General features: G+C 46.1%; 1 protein-coding gene across 9 annotated transcripts in view; it reads right to left on the bottom strand.

Moving 5' to 3' along the window:
* Positions 1-13,782, bottom strand: part of Arhgef18 (Rho/Rac guanine nucleotide exchange factor 18) — a 113,307-nt gene extending 99,525 nt beyond the window's left edge. For 3 of the 9 annotated variants that reach the window (XR_004109706.1, XM_031338875.1, XM_031338864.1), the window contains exons 1-2: positions 6,057-9,962; positions 47-171 (exon numbers count right to left, since the gene is read on the bottom strand). Coding sequence is in view for 7 of the 9 variants with exons in the window: in XM_031338875.1 (XP_031194735.1) it covers positions 47-171; positions 6,057-6,264 (333 nt within the window). In the remaining 2 variants the exon portion in view is untranslated. Of the gene's footprint in view, positions 1-46; positions 172-6,056; positions 9,963-13,428 lie in introns of those variants that run through there. The other 6 variants (XM_031338868.1, XM_031338870.1, XM_031338865.1 and 3 more) reach the window with 5 other exon arrangements.
* Positions 13,783-20,919: the final 7,137 nt, after the last annotated feature.

Below are 20,919 nucleotides of genomic sequence, written 5' to 3'. Positions count from 1 at the left end.
CAACATGGTCAGCATCTCCTGCTTGTCTCGCCCACCTAATACCTGCCTGCTCATCCTCCATGGTTGAGAAGAAATCTGGATTCTCAGGTTTCCTGGGTCCACGGCCACCCTTGGTGGTTGAGGCTGCTGCTCCAGAGTCCAAGGGCTGGGCATATGGCTTGGGCTCAGAGCCTGTACAGAAAGAAGGAATAAAGGGATCAGGACTTCCTCCTGGACAGGGGAAGCTAGGACTTGACTCTGTACCTGTCACTGCTTGCCCTGGACAGTGGTGTGGTGGTTAATATTGATTGTCAACTTGATAGTATCTAGAATCAGCTGGAAGACAAGCTTCTAGGCGTGCCCGTGAGGGATGATCTTGATGAGGTTAACTGAGACAGGAAGGCCTGTTCACTCTGGGTGGCACCATTCAAAGGTGTGGCCCTCGACTAATAAAAATGAGAAAGTGAACCAAGCATCAGCATTCATTGCCCTCCGCTTCCTGATTGTCGGTGCAATGTACTCAGCTGCCTCAAGCCCCTGCCAATATGCTTTCTCCACCATGATGGACGGCACCCTTAAACTGAGCCAGAATAAATACTTACTACACACACACACACACACACACACACACACACACACACACACACACACTAAAAGTGTTTATTTGGTGGTTTACAGTTCTAGAGGATTCGAGTCTTTAGCCATTATGGTAGGAGCATGGCATGGTGCTGGGGAAGTAGCTGAGAACTTACATTCTTATTCACAAGCACAAGGTAGAGGGGGGCCAGAGACAGAAAGAAAGACAGAGATAGAAAGAGACACAGGGAGAAACAGAGAGACACATAGAAAAAGCAAACCCTTACTTTCTGAAGGTGCTTTTGTCAAGTATTTTATCGCAGCAGTAAGGCAAATAGGCAAGATAAATGGGGATGGTGAGGAGGAGCTGAGATGGAAAAAAAATCTTTAAATGACCTTGAAGCCAATATAACACCTCTTCCATAACCTTTGCCTGTAGCAGACATTTCTAGTCAACCACAGATGAAGTTCTTTCCTGGTTAGAACTATTTGTTCCTTGGAACCTGAGTGGATTCATGGTGACACTGGCCCTGGCAACAAGTCCTCATTTGACAGATGGTGTGTGGATAGGCACCAATTCCAGTGTAATAGAATGAGCTCTCATCCCTAATGTCATATTCTGAGCCATAATCTTGGTGTTATACACCATGCTTCGCCCTCCTATCATAGGTCAAGCCCTAATCCTGGTGTCATAGACTGAGCCTTGTCTTGGTATACTAATCCCTCATCCTGCTGTCATATACTGAACCATGACTGAACATAGATATGCCTCATGCTGCTATCATGGGTTGAGACCTGACCTTGGTATCACAGATTATATTAATTTCTTTTTCCATCACCGTGATAAAATATTCTGACAAAAGCAACCTAAGGGAGAAAGGGTTTATTTTAGCTCACAGTTCAAGGTTCAGCCAAGGCAGCAGAAGCTAGAAGCATAGAGCAATGGATGTTTGTGCTTAGCTTATGTTCTACATTTATACAGCATTTCCCTAAGCGCATGTGATAGTGCCATCCGCTTTGAGGCTGGGTTCTTCTACACTGATTAATCTAACTACGATAATAACTTCTTCATAGACATGCCAGGAGACCCATTTCCAGGTGATTACAGACTCTACCATGTTAATAAAAATACCCATCACACAGATTGAGCCTTGTCCTGTTATCATAGACTAAGTCATGGTCTTGGCATCATATAGCATGCCTCATTCCATTGTCAGGTTTAGCACTGACTCAAAATGCCATAGACTGAGAGCCTCCATTCTGGGATCATATATTGAGCCACTATCTTGGTGTCACAAAAATGAGCTCTATCCTGATCTCATAGACAAAGCCAAAGTCTTGGTCATACAACATACCTCATCCTGTTATCAGATTAGACACTAATCATGTCATAGACTGACACTTTCAGGCATCACACACTCCATGTGATCTTGCTGTCAGGGGGAGTGCATATTCTAGCATCATGGGCAAAGCTCTTATCCTGGTGTACTGATCACCACCTCGATGCTTGCACCAGTGCTGAGTTCAGTGTGCAGATCTTATTCTTGTGTCCTCTCCACATCTCTCTGACACCTCACTTTAAAGAGTGGACAATGGAATAAGGGGGCATGTTCACCAAAGTCACACAAAACTAGTGCAAGGTAGAATTGGGATCAAATCTATTTCTAAATTCAAATAAGGGTTCAGGGCAGGGCAAATGGCTCAGTCAGTACAGCGCCTGCCATGCAAGTGTGAAGATCTGAGTTTGGATTCCCAGTACACCCAGGTGCAGTGGCACAAGTTTATTATTCCAGCACTGGGGGAGCAGAGGGAGGCAGATTCTCAAAGCTCATCGGCCACACTAACAGAAACAGTGAGTTCTTGTCTCAGTGAGAGACCATGTGTCAAAAACTAAGGTAGAGAGACAGAGCAGTAGTTAAGAGCACTGACTGCTCTTCTAGAAGACTTAGATTCAATTCCCAGAACCCACACAACAGCTAGCAACTGTTTGTAAGTCCAGTCCTAGCGGGTAGAATGTCCTCTTGGCCTGTGTGGGAACTGAACACACATGGTACACAGACATACAAACAGGCAAATACTCCTACACATAAACATAAGATTCTTCTTTTTAAAGGCAGATAGTGATGGCACACGACTTTAATTCCAGCACTTGGGAGATGGAGGTAGGTGGATCACTGTAAGTTTGAGGCCAGCCTGGTCTACAGAGTGAGTTCCAGGACAGCCAGAGCTAACCGTAAATCCCTGTTTCAAAAAAGTAGAGAAAGAGATCAAGAAAGATGTCTGACATCAACCTCTAGCCTCCACAGCCACATAAACACAATACACGACACACACATGATTATATGTATTTATATATGGTTATATTTACATATAAAAGAGAGAGAGAAACAGAGACAGAGAAATACACACACACACACACACACACACACACACACACACACACACACACACACACAAGGGGGGAGAGAAAGGAGAGTGGTGATAACCAGTGTATCCTGTGCTCTGTCAGGTTGGGAGAAGACAGATTAAAAGTTTGATGAATTGGTAGACAGGTAGATGAATGAATGAAAGGGTATGTGAATGATAGAATAGATGGTAGATGGTAGGATGGTTGGTTTGACAGGTTGATGGATAAATGAGTGATGGATGAAAAGTAGGTAGTTAAATGTATGGATGAATGGATAGTTGATGGATGGTTGATTGAATAGATGGATAGGTGATTAGGAGAGTGGATGGATGATTGGGTAGGGTGTGGATGGATTTTGGGATGACTAGACTGTAGGTTTGCCTGGGTGGTCAGTCAGATAGAAGATGCATGCATGAATGAGTGGATAGCAGATAGTTAGCTATCCATTGGAATGGTTCCATAGTTAGATGGCAGGTTGTATGGAAAATTAAAAGAATGGATGTAAGGATGACTAGATGGATGAATCAAAAGAAGGATAGAAAGATGGATAGGACAGTTAGCTAGTTTACTGGCTAGATCCCAGGCTGGTTGGTTGGATGGAGAGCTTCAAGGAAGAATTCTTGTATAGATGGGTAGACAGTTGTGTGGGTGGGTAGATTAGCTAGATGGAGAGATGGTAATCTGCAGGGCTGGGAGTCTTACAGATACAAGTGGGCAGAACTGAGGCTGAGAGGCCAGACAGAAAGGGACATAGAGCACTGTATCTTCACTGACTACAAAGTAACTTAAAAATTATGAGCAGAAAGTGATACTGTAGTAGCTGAGGGAAGAGAACAGAGATCCCCTCTGCCCTGGGGCATGGGAGCATAGCAGGTTTCAGTCATCTCTCGCATTGTGCCTGGCTAGTCTAGTCTCGTTATTTCCCTAATGGGTCCTATGAGGGACCCAGACAGTGAGTTACAGAGTCTTAAAGGAACATGGAAAAGCCCTTCTTGCTGTTGAGGGAAGAACATTTGCTTCTTAAATATGAGGACCTGAGTGCCTAATAAATGTATAAAAAGCCACACAAGGCCATGAATGCTTACAATCCCATTGCTTTGAGGGTAGAGACAGTTGAGCAGAGCAGAGGCCCATGCATCTCTCTCTCTCTCTCTCTCTCTCTCTCTCTCTCTCTCTCTCTCTCTCTCTCTCACACACACACACACACACACACACACACACACACACACATACAAACAAACTCATATGTTGTCTTTTCCCCAGCACTTTAGGACTAACAACCAGAGAAACAGGGTAAAGGAATCACCTAACAAAGCTAGAGGAGACAAGGCCTGCTCAGGGAAGGGGACTCAGGACCCTTGGCTCTTCTCTAACAAGCAGCTTCTCAGACTAGGTTCAGGCCGAGGGCATCCTCCTCCTCCCCCACCAGCCCCTGTGGCCTCAGCCATAAAAGGGTGTAACAGTCACTGTCAGCGCTTACAGTTCACTCCCCCACCTGCCTGCTGGCCTACAAATCATAATCTCAACCTGCTTGAACCCAACAGCAAGGCGTGCTGGATTATCAGGATCCAAAACCCAGGCGGCGGGAGGACACCTTAGTGAGGAGGACACCTTAGTGATCCACGCCCTGTGTGCTAACTCTCCCAGGTTGCCACTACAGATGGATTAAGTACCTTCCCCTGGCTCTGGGACTGCCCACATGGGCAGCTGTGCTTAATGATCAGAACTCATCACAAAGGCTGCCCCAGAATTGAACTGGTTTCAAATTCCAGCTCCTTGTATGTGCTAGCTGTGTGAGCAAGCTGCTCAGCTTCTCTGAGCCCAGCCTCAATGAAGGTCAACAATCCCTCTTGATGACTATTCTTTAATTGTACCCCAGTTCCCAGGCCACCTCTCTCTCCAGCCCCAGCCATAGATTCTAGGTCTTCTGGTCCCAGCACAAAGAGAGTGCGTGAATCAGATGACCTGATGTACTCTCAGGTACACCATTCCCCTCGTCACGGAAACATATGATACTCTGAATAAGGAAGCATATGATATCTGCAGGTAGCTGGGATAGATAGAGGTCTGCCCAGCGGTTATGGGAAGATGGAAGCATGGAAGGCCCGAAAACCTAGGGTGCCAGGAGGATCAAGGAATTCAAGGTCATCCTTGACTACGTAGTAAACTTGAGGCCAGCCTGGGGTCTGTGAGGTGTTCTCTCAAAGGGTAAAAAGGGAGGGAGAGGGAGAAAGAAGAAGGGAGGGAGCAGAGCATGGTCTCTTCCTGAGGAGTGCTCATGCAAGCCACAGGGAATGTAATACAAGAATCTAATCCCTACATAGTTAAACCAAGGCCCTGGTTACCCTAGAAAGAACATAAATCTCTGTCTCTGTCTCTGTCTCTGTCTCTCTCTCTCTCTCTCTCTCTGGGTGTATGTGTGTGTGTGTGTGTTTGCTTGCATAAATGTGCATGCTTGAGGTAGGTGCATGCTTCAGAATTTAAAATCACCTTTTCTCTTTCTTTTTTGAGACATAATCTCATGGAGTTCCCGCCGACCTTGAATTCAACTATGTAGCCAAGGATGACCTTAAACTCTTGATCCTCCTGCCTCCATCTCCTGAGTGCTAGCATGACAGCCAAGCCACAGTGTATTGGGATGGGACCTCATGAAAGCTAGGCAAGCGCCCTACTGACTACATCCCTTACCCCCTCAACTCTCCCCATTTCAACTGGCTGCCTTGCTGATTTACTTGTCCTGTCACTGGTCCAGGAGCCAATGATGCTAAGGACCCATGTTCAGTTACCAAGCTCCCCCAAGGGAGCTCATCAGCTGGCGATATGGTGGATTTTCCTGCTGTAAATTTCTCACAAAGCCTTGGAGAAATGTTTTCTCTGAGAAAAAGGGGAGCCCCAATGTTCATGAAGGTCCTTGATGCTCTGGGAAAATTTGGCAGTCATGGTCTCTGAGGTTGACTTGGGCAAAGCCTGCCAACCAGCTAAGAAAAAAACAAAAAACAAAAACATAAAACAAAAAACAAAACTCCCGTGAGGACGATAAGCCAGTGGTTTAGGGGTTTCTGCCTGGGTGGCGGTCCACTGCTTGCCTCCTTACCTCGCTTAAATGCCCATCTCTTCAGCCACAGCTTGGAGAGAGCCGGCCAGGAGTGGTTGAGCACCGAGTCAGCCATGGGTACCTCATGCATGTGAGTAGGGTGTCCAGCTCGGCCCTGACGGAGCAGAAGCTTAGACTGGGGATCCCTGCCAGAACCGGGCTGCCAGCAAGGGGGGCGGAGACTGCCTCCAAGGCCTGCCAGAGACATCAGCTTATGGGATCCTGGGCTGGAGGAGGAGAGTTAGACATTGCAACAGTGGAGAGGGGCAGATCCTGGGGCTACAGAGAAAGCAGGGCTCAGCACCTCCAGGTCTCCTTCAGCCCAGACCCAGGGGGCCGCTCATTCTGGCCTAACAAGACACTCCTGAGAGAAAATAAGCCCATCCTGCATCTGAGGGGCGCTTGGCTATGTGTCAGTCTGTCTCTCTGTGTATTTCTGTGCTCATTGTGTGTTTGACAGGGCAATTATCTATTCACATAGAATAACTACATAGAGTATACACACACGCACACACACACATACATATACATAGTTTTGTGATTGCGTGACTCATATATATGGTGTACGTGTGTGCTTGAATATGCATTTGAAAGTCAGAGTCAATCTTAGAATCACTTCTGCGGATCAATGTTCATACTATTTTTGAGATAGTATCTTTCATTAGCCTGGAGCTCTCCCATTAGGCTATGCTGTCTGACTAGTGTTCTCTAGTGGCCTGTCTGCCTGTCTCTGACTGTCCAGAGCTGGGCTTATAAGTACACGCCACAGTGCTCAGCTGTTTTTGCATGGGTCCTGGGGCCCAAACTTATGTCCTCAAACTTGTAAAACCAGCCTATTCCCTGCTAAGTCATCTCTCCCTAGCTCTTGTTTTTCTTTTAATGTTAATTTTTTTGAAACAAAAAAAAAAATCACTTTGTTCTGACTAACTCATAAATAAAAAGATCACACACTGGTTTAGGGAAGTCACTCACACCAACCCTACCCTGTGCCTCACTTGGTGCTTCTCCATGAATTCTATGCTGTCAGAGTATCCACTTCGAAGCTGTGAGGATTCGATTTCACTACCAATTACATCTCCATGCACTTAAACACCACACACTCAACACCAAAAACATGGCAGAGTTGAAATCAGGAAAACCCGTTAGCTTTACATCCTCTCTCATGACTCATGCCCTTCCTCATTATATAAGCTCACCCTTAGCTCCATCAATGTTATGCTGCACCTACACTTACAGCTGCTTACACATATACTTGTGTGCATTGTAGGATAGGGTCTAACTATGAGGGAGAATGTAGATTTTCTTTTAGAAGAGATCTTGAGTAACCCAGATTTACCTAGAATTCACTGTGTAGTTGAGGATGACCTTTAACTCCTGACCTTTCTCCTTTAACCTCTTGGGTGCTGAGGTTACTTGTGTACCACCATGCCTGGTGTATATGGTGCTGAGAACAGAACTCTGGGCTTCCTTCTTGCTAGGCAACTGACTTTCTTGAGACAAGATCTCAAGTCCTCCAGGCTGGTCAACATTGTTATAGAGCAGAGGATGACCTTGAATTCCTGATCCTCTTGACTCCTGCCTCCATCTCCTCATGACTGGGATGACAGATGTGAACCACCATGCCTAGCTTAAGTGTTGAGTTTCAATTTGTGCAGGTGGACCTACATCTGGGCATCAAGGTGGAGCCAGATGTGGTTGTAGACAGTGGGACTCTCGGCATTCAGAAGGTGGAGGCAGGAACATCAAAAGTTCAAGGCTAAAATGGACTGAAAACTTCATGTAGCTGTGAAGAATGAAATTATGTCATTCATAGAACGATGGATGGAATTGAAGATCAGTAAGAGTGAAGTACAGCAGAGTTGGGAATAGAAATGTTGCATGTTTTCTTTCATATAATCTAGAGTATGTATATATGCTTAGATGTATGTAGGGTGTGAAAATACAAAGAGAGGCTATACAAAATTTGAGGCCAATCTGGACTACATGGAACTGTCAGGAAGCGGGGGGGGGGGGGATAGTGTGGGGGAGAAAGAAGTCAAAGCTAGGGAAAGGAGGAAGTCAATAGAGTAATGATATATTTGAATATATATTTATACATATATATAATATAATAAAAAAAACAGGAAGGGAAACTAATTGAAGGGAGGGAGGGGTCAAGCAAGAGAAGAGGATAGATTGGGAGGACATGGAAATGTAAATAAGCAATTATGGCATGTTGGAAAAGTTTACAATGCACACCATTTCTTTGTATGCTAACAAAAAATAATAATAAATAATAAAATAGGTGTTTTTGAAAGCTGTGTATGTGCAGATACATGACAAACTTACATTTGTCCGTCAGGTGCTGCCCCCTGGCGGTAGAAGCCCCATGTTTGGCTTCATTTTGAATGTCCCCAAACTTCATGCTCCGCCTGCTTGATTCAGGACACCCTCAGGAGTTCACATTAAGGCAAACTCATCTTACATACTCCTCCTTCCCTCACAATAAAATATTGAATAGTCTATGAAACTCAGGCAATACTGTACCAAAAGCAAATTCCAGAATAGTGATGTGGGGCCCATGATTTCTTTCCACCATAACTGTAAACCTGGGACTATCTATGATCCTGTCCCCACCCCACCCAACCTCTTGCCCCTCTCCCATCCCACCTCTGCCTCCACTATGAGAGACCAAACCAGAGATGATTCTGAATTCCTCCCTCCCTCTCCAGAACCTGAATAGTCCCCAACGTCTCTTTCTGGTCTTCTCTCTGTGTGTCCTACGTGTATTGACTTTGGCTGACTGCTATCCTCCCCTGGGAAGGGGACAAGAGGGAATAGAAGGGAGGGGAGGAAGAGGAAAGGAAGGAAGAGCAAGGGAAGGACTAGAAACAGAAGAGAGGGAAAGGAACAAGGAGAGAAGGGGCACCTTTGAGAACCCAAAAGCTCTCTGCAGTGGATGAGAATGTGGTCAAGCATCTCATGTATGATGGCTCAGCTTAGTTGTTTATCAAACAGCACAAAGGTCGAAAGAGCCTTATAAGACAAATATCCATCATAGATGAGGTTACAACATAGGCTCATAAGTCTGTTTCCAGTTGTGTTTGTTACTTGAGTCAGCTGGAGCAGGTGACTTCATCCCTTCTTCTAACCCCCCTCCCCCATTCCTTCCCTTTGTGGCTCTTTCTTTGCAGTTCAATAAATACAGAGCACGTCACAGACACATGGACACGGGAACAGATTTATGAGGCAACATACAGTCAAGTACCAATTCAGACTCAGACAGTGGACAGTCAGGAGATGACAGAAGACAAGGAGAGAATTCAAATCTAGTCTTTCTCTCTTGGTTAAACGGTTCCAAAGCAGAGTGCTTTTAATTCTTTTCCTTAGTTTGGCCCTGGTGGATTCTTGGCGACTCTGGAGTTAATCACTAGTGTGTTTCCCTTTACCAACAGATTATCACTTCAGTCCACAGAGTGCATTTGAATGTCCTAAGTGACTGCCTGAAACCATGGTGATAGCTGCCCCATATAAACTTCCCCAGGCTTATATACCTATGATAAAGTTCAATTAGACATAGTCAGAGATCAACAACTATAGCCAGTAATAAACTAGAACAATGCTGAGCATGGTGCTGTGTGGTTGTAATCTCAGCATTTGGGAGACCGAGGCAAGAGGATCAGGATGGGTTTGAAGTCAGCCTGGTTAAGTTCTGAGTCCCAGGCCAGCATGGATATATGAAAAGACTGTTCCAAAAAGACAAAAAACGAGGGCTGGTAGATGGCTCTAGCCTCCAAGCCAGAGGACCCCTAAAACCTACATGGTGGAAGGAAAGAGCTGAATCCTAAAAGTTGTTCCTGACCTCTGTATGTGTGTGTGTATGTATGTGTGTGTGCATGTGTGTGCGTGTATGTGTGCATGCATATGTGTGCTTGTGTGTGTGTGCATGTGTGTATATCTGTGTCTTGTGCATCTGTGTGTCTGTGTGCACTTGTGAGCATGTATGTATGTTCATGTGTGCATGTGTGTGCATGTGTGTACATGTGTATGTTTGTGTGCACACATGTGTGCATGTATGTGTAAATGCACGTGTGTGTGCATGTATGTGAACATGTGTGTATGTGTGCGTATGTGTGTGTCTGTGTGTGCATGTGTGTACATGTGTGTATGCATGTGTATGTTTGTGTGCACACATATGTGCGTGCATGTGTGCATGTATGTGAACATGTGTGTATGTGTGTGTATGTTCGTGTGTGCATGTTTGTGCATGTGTGTGCATGTGTGTACATGTGTATGTTTGTGTGCACACATGTGTGCATGTATGTGTGAATGCATGTGTGTGTGCATGTGTGTGAACATGTGTGTATGTGTGTGTGTGTGTGTCCGTGTGTGCATGTGTTTGGTTGTGCACATGTGCTGTTCTCCCAGAATATCTGAGTTTGGTTCCCAGCATTATTACCAAGTAGCTTATGAGTAAATCTAGCTCCAGAGAATCCAACTCCCTCTTCTGGCTTCCTAGGGTGTTTGTACTCATGTGCTCCCATTCCCCACATAAAGGAATCCTGAAAATCAACAACACAGGGCTGGCGATTAGGCTCAGTGAAGGAAGGCGTATGCCAGCAAGTCTGATGATCTGAGTTTGATTCTTAGGACTGATATGGTGGGAAGGAAAGAACTGATTTCTACAGGTTGTTCTCTGCTCGCTACACACATACACACATGTGCACACCACACATACGTATAAAGAAGAACACATTTTAAAACCAATGGATGGCCAGGTGGTGGCGGCGCACTCCTTTAATCCCAGCACTTGGGAGGCAGAGGCAGGTGGATTTCTGAGTTTGAGGCCAGCCTGGTCTACAGAGTGAGTTCCAGGATGGCCAGGGCTATACAGAGAAACCCTGTCTCAAAAAAAAAAAAAAAAAAAAAAAAAAAAAAAAAAAAGAAATACTTTGCACTATCTAGGATTTTCAGACTTAGGTTGACAGTGGATAAAGGAAATGGAAAACGTCTGAGAAACAGGGGCAGTGGGCCTAGCTGAGAGATGAGTATATCATGAGCCTTTTTAAAAAAAGATGTATTTCTTTTTATTTTATGTATGTGTTTTTCCTACATGTATGTATACCCACCATATGTGAACTGGACACACAGTGTCCTTGGGGATCAGAAGAGGGTGCTGGGCTCTCTGGAGCTGGAGTTACAGGTGGTTGTGAGCCACCTCGTGTGGGTGCTTGGAACTGAACCTTGGTTCTCTGAGAGAGCAGCAAGTGCTGAACCACCAAACTACCCCTCTGACTCTACTGGGCTTTCTTTTGAAGTAAAACACAGGAAGTGACTGTGACATATACATGTTTTATGGGTGGGGACAGCCCAGGAAGCAAGGCCTTACCACAAGAACACAGAACAAAGGAAAAGGCGGGGTTACTGATGTTTTCTGAGCTGCTACAACTTGCCAGGCCCCAAGCTCAACAATCACTCATGCATGAACTCAGGACTTTTTCTCTCACGTGGGTGCTCATAGAAGCCCAGAGAGGTTGTGCGAGCTCATACAGAGGTGGGAGTGTTAGGATTTGAACACATACCTATCCAAAACGATGCTCCAGAATTAACCACAGGAGTGACACAAGCACATTTCTAGCTCCATGGTGGGGGTTGGGGAGACTTGGGAAGCAGAAATCATCCTGCCCAGATTCACTGAGGAGTTTGTAGTTAGCCATGGATGTGTGATCTATGCACGAGTATGTGCTGGTGTGTGTACAGGTGCATATGTGTGTGGGGCAGGAGGTTGACATGGAATGTCTCCCACAATCGCTTTCCACCTTATGTGTAAACTTAGTTAACTATTAGTTATTTCTTAATTTGCATGTGTGGGCACAATCCACAGAGTGTACGCAGAGGTCAGAGGACAACTTGCAGGAGTCAGTTCTCTCTTTCCAATGTGTGGGTCCTGGGGATCAAGCTCAGGTCATCAGGCTGAACCATCTTGTCAGCTCCCATGTTATTTTTATTTTTATTTTTAAGACAGGATTTCCCTGATTCTCCTTGAAGTTCACTAATTTAGCTAAACTAGTTGGGTAGAGAGCATCAGTAACCCGTCTCTGCCTCCATAATGCTGAGATATCGGCCTGCACCACCATGCTCAAAAACGTGTTTTTATGCATTCAGAGGAGCTGAGCTTGGGTTCCTATGCTGTGCGATCTCCCTAGGCCCTAAAGTCAGAAGTTGGTTGGCTTTTCAAGACCCACGAAAAGTTGTCTTATACAGGAATTTACGGTCACAAGAAGGGTACTCAACAACTTGGATTTTCCCTCAGAAACCAAGGTGATTCTCTTGGAGGGTCAGCCCTGTGGGAGTCACATTCAAAGCCTGTTTCCTACCTAACTCACTACCTCCATTAGAGTGGTCAGCTCTAAATCCACTTTTATGTGACTCTGGGGGTCACCTTCCTGCACCTTAGAGTGCACAAAGTCAGCAGGAACTGAGGAAACTATAGTCTTGGGTGTGCCTGGTACAAACCACAGCTTGCCTCCTCACCTCACTCTATTCAGGCAGTTGTTGTGGGAGGTTCCTCAAACTGGGCCACAAAGGGAGCCACCAGTGACTCCCCAAGGTTAAGGGCCCACAGCTGGAGGGCTGCTGAGCCGAGGGTGGTCCCAATTTGGTAGACCTGGAAAGATCAGCTTCTCAGCAGATTTGCTTTGCAAACAGGATTCTCCAAGCCCGTATCAGGCAAGGTTGAACGAGACCCCAGAGTCAATGCTTTGAAAGGTGAAGAGGTCAAGCTACAGTGGTGGTAGCACGCATGCATGCCTGTCATCCCAGAACTGGGGCAGCACAGGTAGGAACACGGGTTGGAGGCAAGCCTGGACTGCATGGCGCGAACCAGATTCAAAAGCAAAACAAAACAGAACAAGACAAAACATGAACAACCTGCTGAACAGAAGCTTAAACTTCCCCCCTCATCCCTGGCCCCTACCTCTCCGTCCCCACACAGGCTTTGCTTACGAAGGGTTCCTTCAGACTCCAGCATAGCAATAGACCAGGTGGCCTCTGAATGCCCTATGTAACTGAGGATAACCTAAACTCCTAGTCCTCCTGCCTGTATCTCCCAAGTGATGCTTGACAGGCATGACACACCCAGCTTTGATTTATGCGGTGCTGGGGATGAAACCCAGGACTTTACTTGTGCTAAGCAAGCACCCTACCAACTGAGCTATATCTCCAGCACCCTCCAGGGTCATTTTAGGATGACTGATCTCTGCAGAGCAAACAGCTGTCCCAGTCTCTTACGGTTGTGTCCTGGCTGTAGGAGTCAATCTCCTGCCTCACAGACTCTTAGACTTGCAGACCCAAAATGCCCACTCACCCACCATTCCTCAAGATGGTTACTCACCCATGAGATCCCAACTCTTGCTCAAGTAGGTAACTGGCTTTGTTAACAGCTCTTGCAGGTCCCATGTCACACAGCCAGGGTTTCAAGGGACACATGGCCCAGGCTAACCACAGTGTGGCTCAACTCTGCCCAGTTTCCTCTTTCTCAGCTACCAGCTTTTGTTGTTGTTGTCTCCATCAATATCGGGCAGTGGGCAGCGGGCAGCAGCAAGGAGGGGAGAGAACAGGCGGAGGTGGGTTGTGAGAATCTGGGAGTCCACCCTCAGCCTGTACCTGCTATAGGTGTCAGGGGGAAGTGGAGTAGAGAGTCAAGAGAGGAGGCTCAGCCCCAGCACTGAACCCCCACCCAACAGCTTCCTGTGGAGCCAACTGCTGAAGAGGAACGGGTGTGAGGGCCTCACCCTAACACATGGGCGCACAAACAGAGACACATGGGACATGCAAGTCACATGTCTCTAGACAGACATACGCTGGAACACACATGGGGACAGACACATATGTGGGTGTGTGGACCCATGGACGCCTGTGGAGCTGGATGCTGTGCTTGTAAATGTCTAACAGCGATCATTCTGTTTGATATTTGTCCGCTCTCCTGGTAGAAACACTGCCACCATGGCTAACTCCAGGTTTTCAACTGATGAACTGTTACCAGAGCTGTTAAGGTTAGAGCCTGAGTCCTGGCAATCCCCATAACGAACCAGATTCAGAGACTCATCCTCAGAAAGTCAGTCAAGGAAATGGCTCAAAGGGTTAATTGCTTGCCATGTAAGCAAGTGCACCTGATTTTAGATCCTCACCCCCACCACCTGACTAAATAAAGTCAGGGAGTAGTAAGGCCATGTGCAATAATTCCAGTACTGAGCTGGCAGACAGGAGAATCCCAGGGGAGGTCAGGCTACTCAGACTATCCCAGTGTTCCAGGTTCAGTGAGAGACTTTGTCTCAAAAGATAAGTGGATGTGGTGGTGCACTCCTTTAATCCTAGCATTGGGCAGGCAGAGGCAGGCGCACCTCTGAATCTGAGGCCAGCCCAGTCTTCAGAGGGAGTTCCAGGCCAACCAGGGTAAACAAACAATAGTGAGAAGTAGAAAAAGCATATCTATTCAGGGTTGCTGCACCTGGAAGAAGACCAAAGGCCGCCTGCTCCTCTCACCTCTCTCCTCCAAGTCTAACCTTAGAGACCTGATACTAGATTTAGGTTTAACAGAAAGCAAGAGGTATGCACAGGGCTGGAGAGATGGCTCAGTGGTTAGGAGTGCTTACTACTCTTCTAGAGGACCCTAGTTCAGTTCCCAACACCTACACTGGGTAGCTCATAACTGCTGTAATTTCTGCTATAGAGGATCCTATGCCTCTTCTGACCTCTATAAGCACCTGAACACAATTGTACACAAGCACATATCCACACACAGACAAGCACACATACCCATAGTCATCTGCACATATACATTCATATATCCACACACAAACAAACACACAGGCACCTGCACACATATACACACATATACACACATATGCACATACACACACTTAATAATAAAAATGAATATAGAATATCTTCACTCCTGCCAGGATGGGTACACCAGTGCCTGAAAAGGTGAGAAGAAGGGCTCACACTCAGCTCCAAACTGGAACTGAGTGGTCTTTTAGCATGTGACTCTTGTGAGTTCTCAAATGTGGCCCTCTGGGAAACAGTTATGTGCAAATAGCCGTGTCCTCACATGCACAGATTCCTGGGTGGATACATTGGGCTTTGCACAGACATGTGGAGCTGGACACAGTTACACACATGCTATGTATACATAGTAGTGTCTATACATCCAGAAAGCTCTGAGTAGACACATGTTATACTCTGGGTTCTGCACATTTATGTGGAGCCATGTGCCATGCACAGGTGAACACACACACAGAGTGCAAGGCTAGAGATAGTGAGGCAATGCCATGGCACACAGGATGCACCACAAAGGAAAGCCACAGAAGAAAGTTTCTTCTGGCTTACAGTTCCAGAGGGCGAGATGTCCTCTAATGCTGGGGAAGGCAAGGAAGCAGGGGCTGGAAGCTGAGAGATCACATCTTTACTCACCAGCAAGAAGCAGAGTGCAAACTGGAAGAGTGGTGAAGCTACACACTTTCAAGGCCTATGTGACAGTCTTTCTCCAGCAACACTACCCCAAAAGTTCCATAACCTCCCCAAACAGTACTATCAGCTGGGGACCAAATGTTCAAATACATCAGCCTATAGGGTGGGTGTTTCTTATTCAAACCACCCCAAAGGAGATGGGGACCTCTGGGACAGGACTTCTCTGGCTCGTCTTGGCCCACAGGAGTGAATCATTAATCTTTTGGAATGTTGGGCCTGTGTTATGGCCAAATGGATAAAGGTGTTTGCTGTCAAGTCTGATGTCCTGAATTCGATTTCTGATCCCATATTAGTAGAAGGAGAGAACTGACTGCTGCAAGTTGTCCTCTGACCTCTACGCATGTACTGTGCAATGCAGATCCCCCCCACAGACATTAAAGAAATAAAAATGTAAAGAAATAAAAATATTCAGGACAGTTGAAAGCTGGTTGTTTATTGCATCACGTATTGTATGCGAATGTCGATGTGCAAGTAGGTGTGTGTCTGTGTTAGTGGAGGTTGGAGGAACCTCGAGTGTCGTCAGAGGAACCTCGGGTGTCACGCCACCGGTGCTTCCCCCCCCCCTTTTTTAATGAGCTCTCTCCCTTGGCCTTAAATTCAACAAGTAGGCTGGGCTGGTTGGTTAGGAAACCCTGTCTCCTATCTGCCTATCTGTCTATCTGTCTATCTGCCTATCTGCCTATCTCCACATCTCTGGCACTGGAATTACCTAAGTGTGCTAGTGTGCACTACCATGTCCAGAGACTTTTACATGGATTCCTGGGATTGAACTCGGGTCCTTAAACTCACGAGGCAAGCACTTTATTCACTGGGCCACCTCTTCAGCCCCATCCCACTTATTATTATAATCCTTGCTGTTTTAAGACAGGGTCTCTCCAAATTATTCAGATTGGCCTTGTACTCATCTTATAGTTCAGACAGATTCCCAATTTATGTGCTTTCTGCCTCAGCCTGGAATGAGAGGGTTGTACCACTATGCCTAAATCAATTTTTTGACAGTGTTAAGATCAGGCTATGCCCTTGAGATGGCTAATCTTGATTGTCAACATGACCACATATGGAATTAATTAAATTAAATTAATTAAAATTAATTAATTAAAGCTGGGCACACATCTATGAGGGATTTTCTTAACTGGATTGTTTGAGGAAGATTCACTTTGAATATGGGTTGTATCTTCCGGTGGCAAGACACACAGAAAGACACGGAAAAAGGAAGCATTTACTTTTTGCCTGCTTTCCCTCATGCATACCAGCCAGTTCATCTACCCTGTTGCTGAGACACTTCTCTGGTATTAGAACTGGTATCAGACTTCTTTGGGATCCCAACGTAGACTGAAGACCAGCAGCTCTCCAGGAACCTTCCAGGACTCCAGCAGCAGACTGTGACTGCGGCGACATCCTGTCTTTATTGCTGGACTGTCTCGGCTCACCAGCTTCTGAATCATAACACATAGACGTTGTCATTTACTAAGCTTAGGCTTCAGCTGGCTGCTTCTCAGCTAGCTCACCTCATTGACGTTAACCTGACTATTCTATTCCACACCCTGCCACGTGGCCTGTTACCTGTCTCTCACACGATCAGTGCTGGCACCTGTTCCTTCCACCTCTGCCGTGTCCAGCTGGTGAATCCTGAGCCTCTCAGTTCTTCCCACAGTTCCCCTTTCTGTCTGGATGTCTTGCCTCTCCTTGCCTGTTTGCCCTCAGCTCCTAATTAAACCAATAAGAAGGTGATTGGGAAGAATGTTTACAAAATACTCAGGTAGGTGATGATCCAATAAAAAAACAAAAACAAAAACAAAAACAAAAAAAAACCAAGCAATACTGAGATCTGGCCTGTACTAAACTCTCTGCTGGTACAGAAATCAACATTTGACTAACACAAAGACAATGTTTACACAGTGCACAAAGAGATTATCCCAAGTCTTGACTGAACAACTATCAGATTCTTGGCCTTTCCACCAGGAGACAGCCACTTTTGGACTACAGAGGCCACAACCTGTAAGCTACTCTAATAAGATGCGTGTGTGCGTGCGTGCGTGTGTGCGTGTGTGTGTGTGTGTGTGTGTGTGTGTGTGTGTGCATGTGTGTGTGCGCGCCTGCATGCATGTGTGCATGTGTGTGTGAGTGCGTGCATGTGCATGTATGCGTGCGTGTATGCATGTGTACGTGTATGTACATGTGTGTGCATGTGTGTATATGCATGCATGTGTGTGTGCGCGTGCACACATGTGTGTGAGTGTATGTGTGTGTGCATGTGTGTACGTGTATGTGCGTGTGTGCATGCGTGCGTGTGTATGTGTGTGTGCATACGTGTGTGTGTGTGTGCGCGTGCGTGTGTGTGCGTGTGTATGTTCACTCATTCTACCACTTCTGCTCTTTTAGAGAACCCTCATACAGCCCCACTCTGAGTTACTCTATGTTGTGTAAAGCAGTATTTTTGTTTTGACTGTGTCATGCTCCAGGAGACTCTCTTTCATGACGAGCTTTTGACTTTATTTTGAGAACCCAGGAACTGCATCATCGTCGGACATATTTCATCCACCACAGACAGATATGTGACTTAGTTATGAGAGCAGAAAAGAACTGCCCTATAAGTTTACTTGGGTGGATGGAAATGGTGGGGGCACATGTACATATTAAACTCCTATTTGGGAAACAAGGCCCAAGAACTTCTCAGATACACCAGACTAGGGTAAAGCTCTAACTCCCTCACCTGGACCCCATAAAGTGATGGACACACAACAGTGTGCTATCACACTGCTATGACCTCACAACAACCTGCCATCTGACACCTGGTGTGTATGGCAAGGACTGAGGACACCCTAGCTGTCCTTTGAGCTTCACCTGGGTTTGGTCCCCTACTGTCGGCTCAGCCAGCCTTATGACTGCCTGGCCATGTTTGGGCATCTGGTTCTGACCCTGACATTTCCTGCTCCTCCCCCTTTCACCTTGCATGTGGACTGGGCTGTTTTGCTGTCAACCCAGATTCCACAGCCTCTGCTGCAGCTCTCTCTCTCTCTCTCTCTCTCTCTCTCTCTCTCTCTCTCTCTCTCTCTCTCTCTCGACTCTGCTGTGATTCATTACCTTGTCACTGTGGACTCTCAGCCTGAAGTAGAATAAGGTTGAACAGACCAACTGTTAGATACCGATTTATTGCTTTATTTAGTGACTTACTTAAAGCATGGCTTGCACTGCTTATTTGCCAGTGATGATTTCACTTGCGGCCCGGAGCAGAATGATCTGGAGAAACAGCTGAAGCAATGGGTCACTGCCCTTAACAACCTGCTGAGTGCCTTGAACACTTCTGTAACCTCCTGCTTGCTTGCCTGCCCCACCTTGTGGTTTTAGAACATAAAATTAGAATACAAACTGGACCCTGGTTTGAAGTCTTTCAGGAGCTTCTAGTGGCCAAGGCGACTGTGAGACAGAAGACTGAAGCCTCTGAGTGGAAGAGATGAAACTAGAATGAGTGTCCAGACCAGGTAAGGAGACCCTGAGGATAGGTGGGAGTGCAAGCTTGAGCCTCCACAGGGGACTGCATCTGAAGCCTTGATGGGATACTGAGGTGGCATTGGTCTCCAAGGAGAAACAGACAAACTAGAAATTTGAAGTGGGAATGCTTGTGATGGTCCCACAGTTCTGTGGCTACAGGATTAGATTGGGTTCCAACTTGTAGATCTACTATGATCATTTTAACTAAATGGACACTTACCTTCCATGATAGGAGGTGACTGAGCATGGGGTTATATGAGCGATCCTTAAGGTAAGACCTCTTTTTTCTTCTTTTCTTTTCTTCTTTTCTTTTCTTTTCTTTTCTCTTCTTTCCCCTTCCTTCCTTCCTTCCTTTCTTTCTTTCTTTCTTTCTTTCTTTCTTTCTTTCTTTCTTTCTTTCTCTCTTTCTTGAGACAGATTTTCTCTGGGTAGCCTTGGCTGTTCTAGAGTTCACTCTGAGACCAGATTGGCCTCAAACTCTCAAGAGATCTGCCTGCTTCTGCATCTCAAGTGCTGGAATTAAACGTGTACTCCACTACTGCCTGGCTAGGTCAGACATCTTAAATCACCAAGAGGTGGCTGGGCAGGCAGGTGCCTGCTTGAGGGAGAAGCCAGTCTTCTTTGCCCAGCCTATGCAGCAGGCATGGCTAGGTACATATAAACTCCCCTAAGTCCTAGTTAGGAAACTCCTCTCATTATGGGGTCTACACAGTCCTGGTGTGAAACTCACGTAGTCCTACAAACCATCCTTGACAACTTTAAAAGAAGATTTACGCTGACTATGAGCTAAAGATGAAACCCTCTAAATTAAAGACTCTCTGTGAAACTGATTGGTCTTCCTTTGACGTCATCTGGCCATGAGGAGGAATTCTAGATTTGACTTTGACTAAGAGTCTGAGAGGTCCGTATGGGATGCCTGGCTACACAGACCAGTTCCCACATATTGATTCCTGGTGTCTGATGGCCCAAGAACCTCTGGGATGGTGTGATTGAATATGCTTGTCCCAGGGAGTGGCCCTATTAGGAAATGTGGCTTTGTTGGAGGAAGTGTGTCACTGTGGGGGTGGGCTTCAAGACCCTCTTCCTAGCTGCCTGGGAGACAGTCTTCTCCTGGCTGCCTTCCAATCAAGATGCAGAACTCTCAGCTCTTTCTCCAGCACCTGGAGAAAGGTTTTTTCCAGTAAGTAACATCCCTCCATGGCCTCTGCATCAGCTCCTGCTTCCTGACCTGCTTGAGTTCCAGTCCTGACTTCCTTTGGTGATGAACAGCAATGTGGAAGTGTAAGCTGAATAAACCCCTTCTTCCCCAACTTGCTTCTTGGTCATGATGTTTGTGCAGGAATAGAAACCCTGACTAAGATAGCCCCTCACAACGTCAAAGCAGCAATATATAAAGAAAGAGGACTACTTACCTCAGGGGATTAAACCCCCAACCCCACCCCAAACAAGAGGCCATATCCTCCAGCTGCTAGAAGCCCAGTTGTGGCAGTGGTGCACTGCCAGACTCATAGAAAAAGTCAAGGTTGAGTGAATCAGGGGTGATAGAGATAGAGATAGAGATAGAGATGGAGATGGAGATGGAGATGGAGATAGATGAGAGAGAGAGAGAGAGAGAGAGAGAGAGAGAGAGAGAGAAGAGAGAGAGAGAGAGAGAGAGAGAGAGAGAGAGAGAGAGAGAGAGAGAGAGTCTGGTAGACCAGATAACCAAACAGGCTGGCCTTCCATGAAGACATAGTTCCACAGTCTCTAGGAACCCATTACCCACCCATCCACCCTTGGATATGGTCTGTTGTTGTTTTTGTTTGTTTGTTTGTTTTGTTTTGTTTTTATTAATTTGCTTGGGTTTGTTTTTTTTTTTTTT

This window comes from Mastomys coucha, unplaced genomic scaffold (assembly GCF_008632895.1).
Source record: "Mastomys coucha isolate ucsf_1 unplaced genomic scaffold, UCSF_Mcou_1 pScaffold22, whole genome shotgun sequence".
In the NCBI taxonomy this organism is placed as follows: Eukaryota; Metazoa; Chordata; class Mammalia; order Rodentia; family Muridae; genus Mastomys; species Mastomys coucha.
This window is presented reverse-complemented; position numbering and strand designations above follow the sequence as displayed.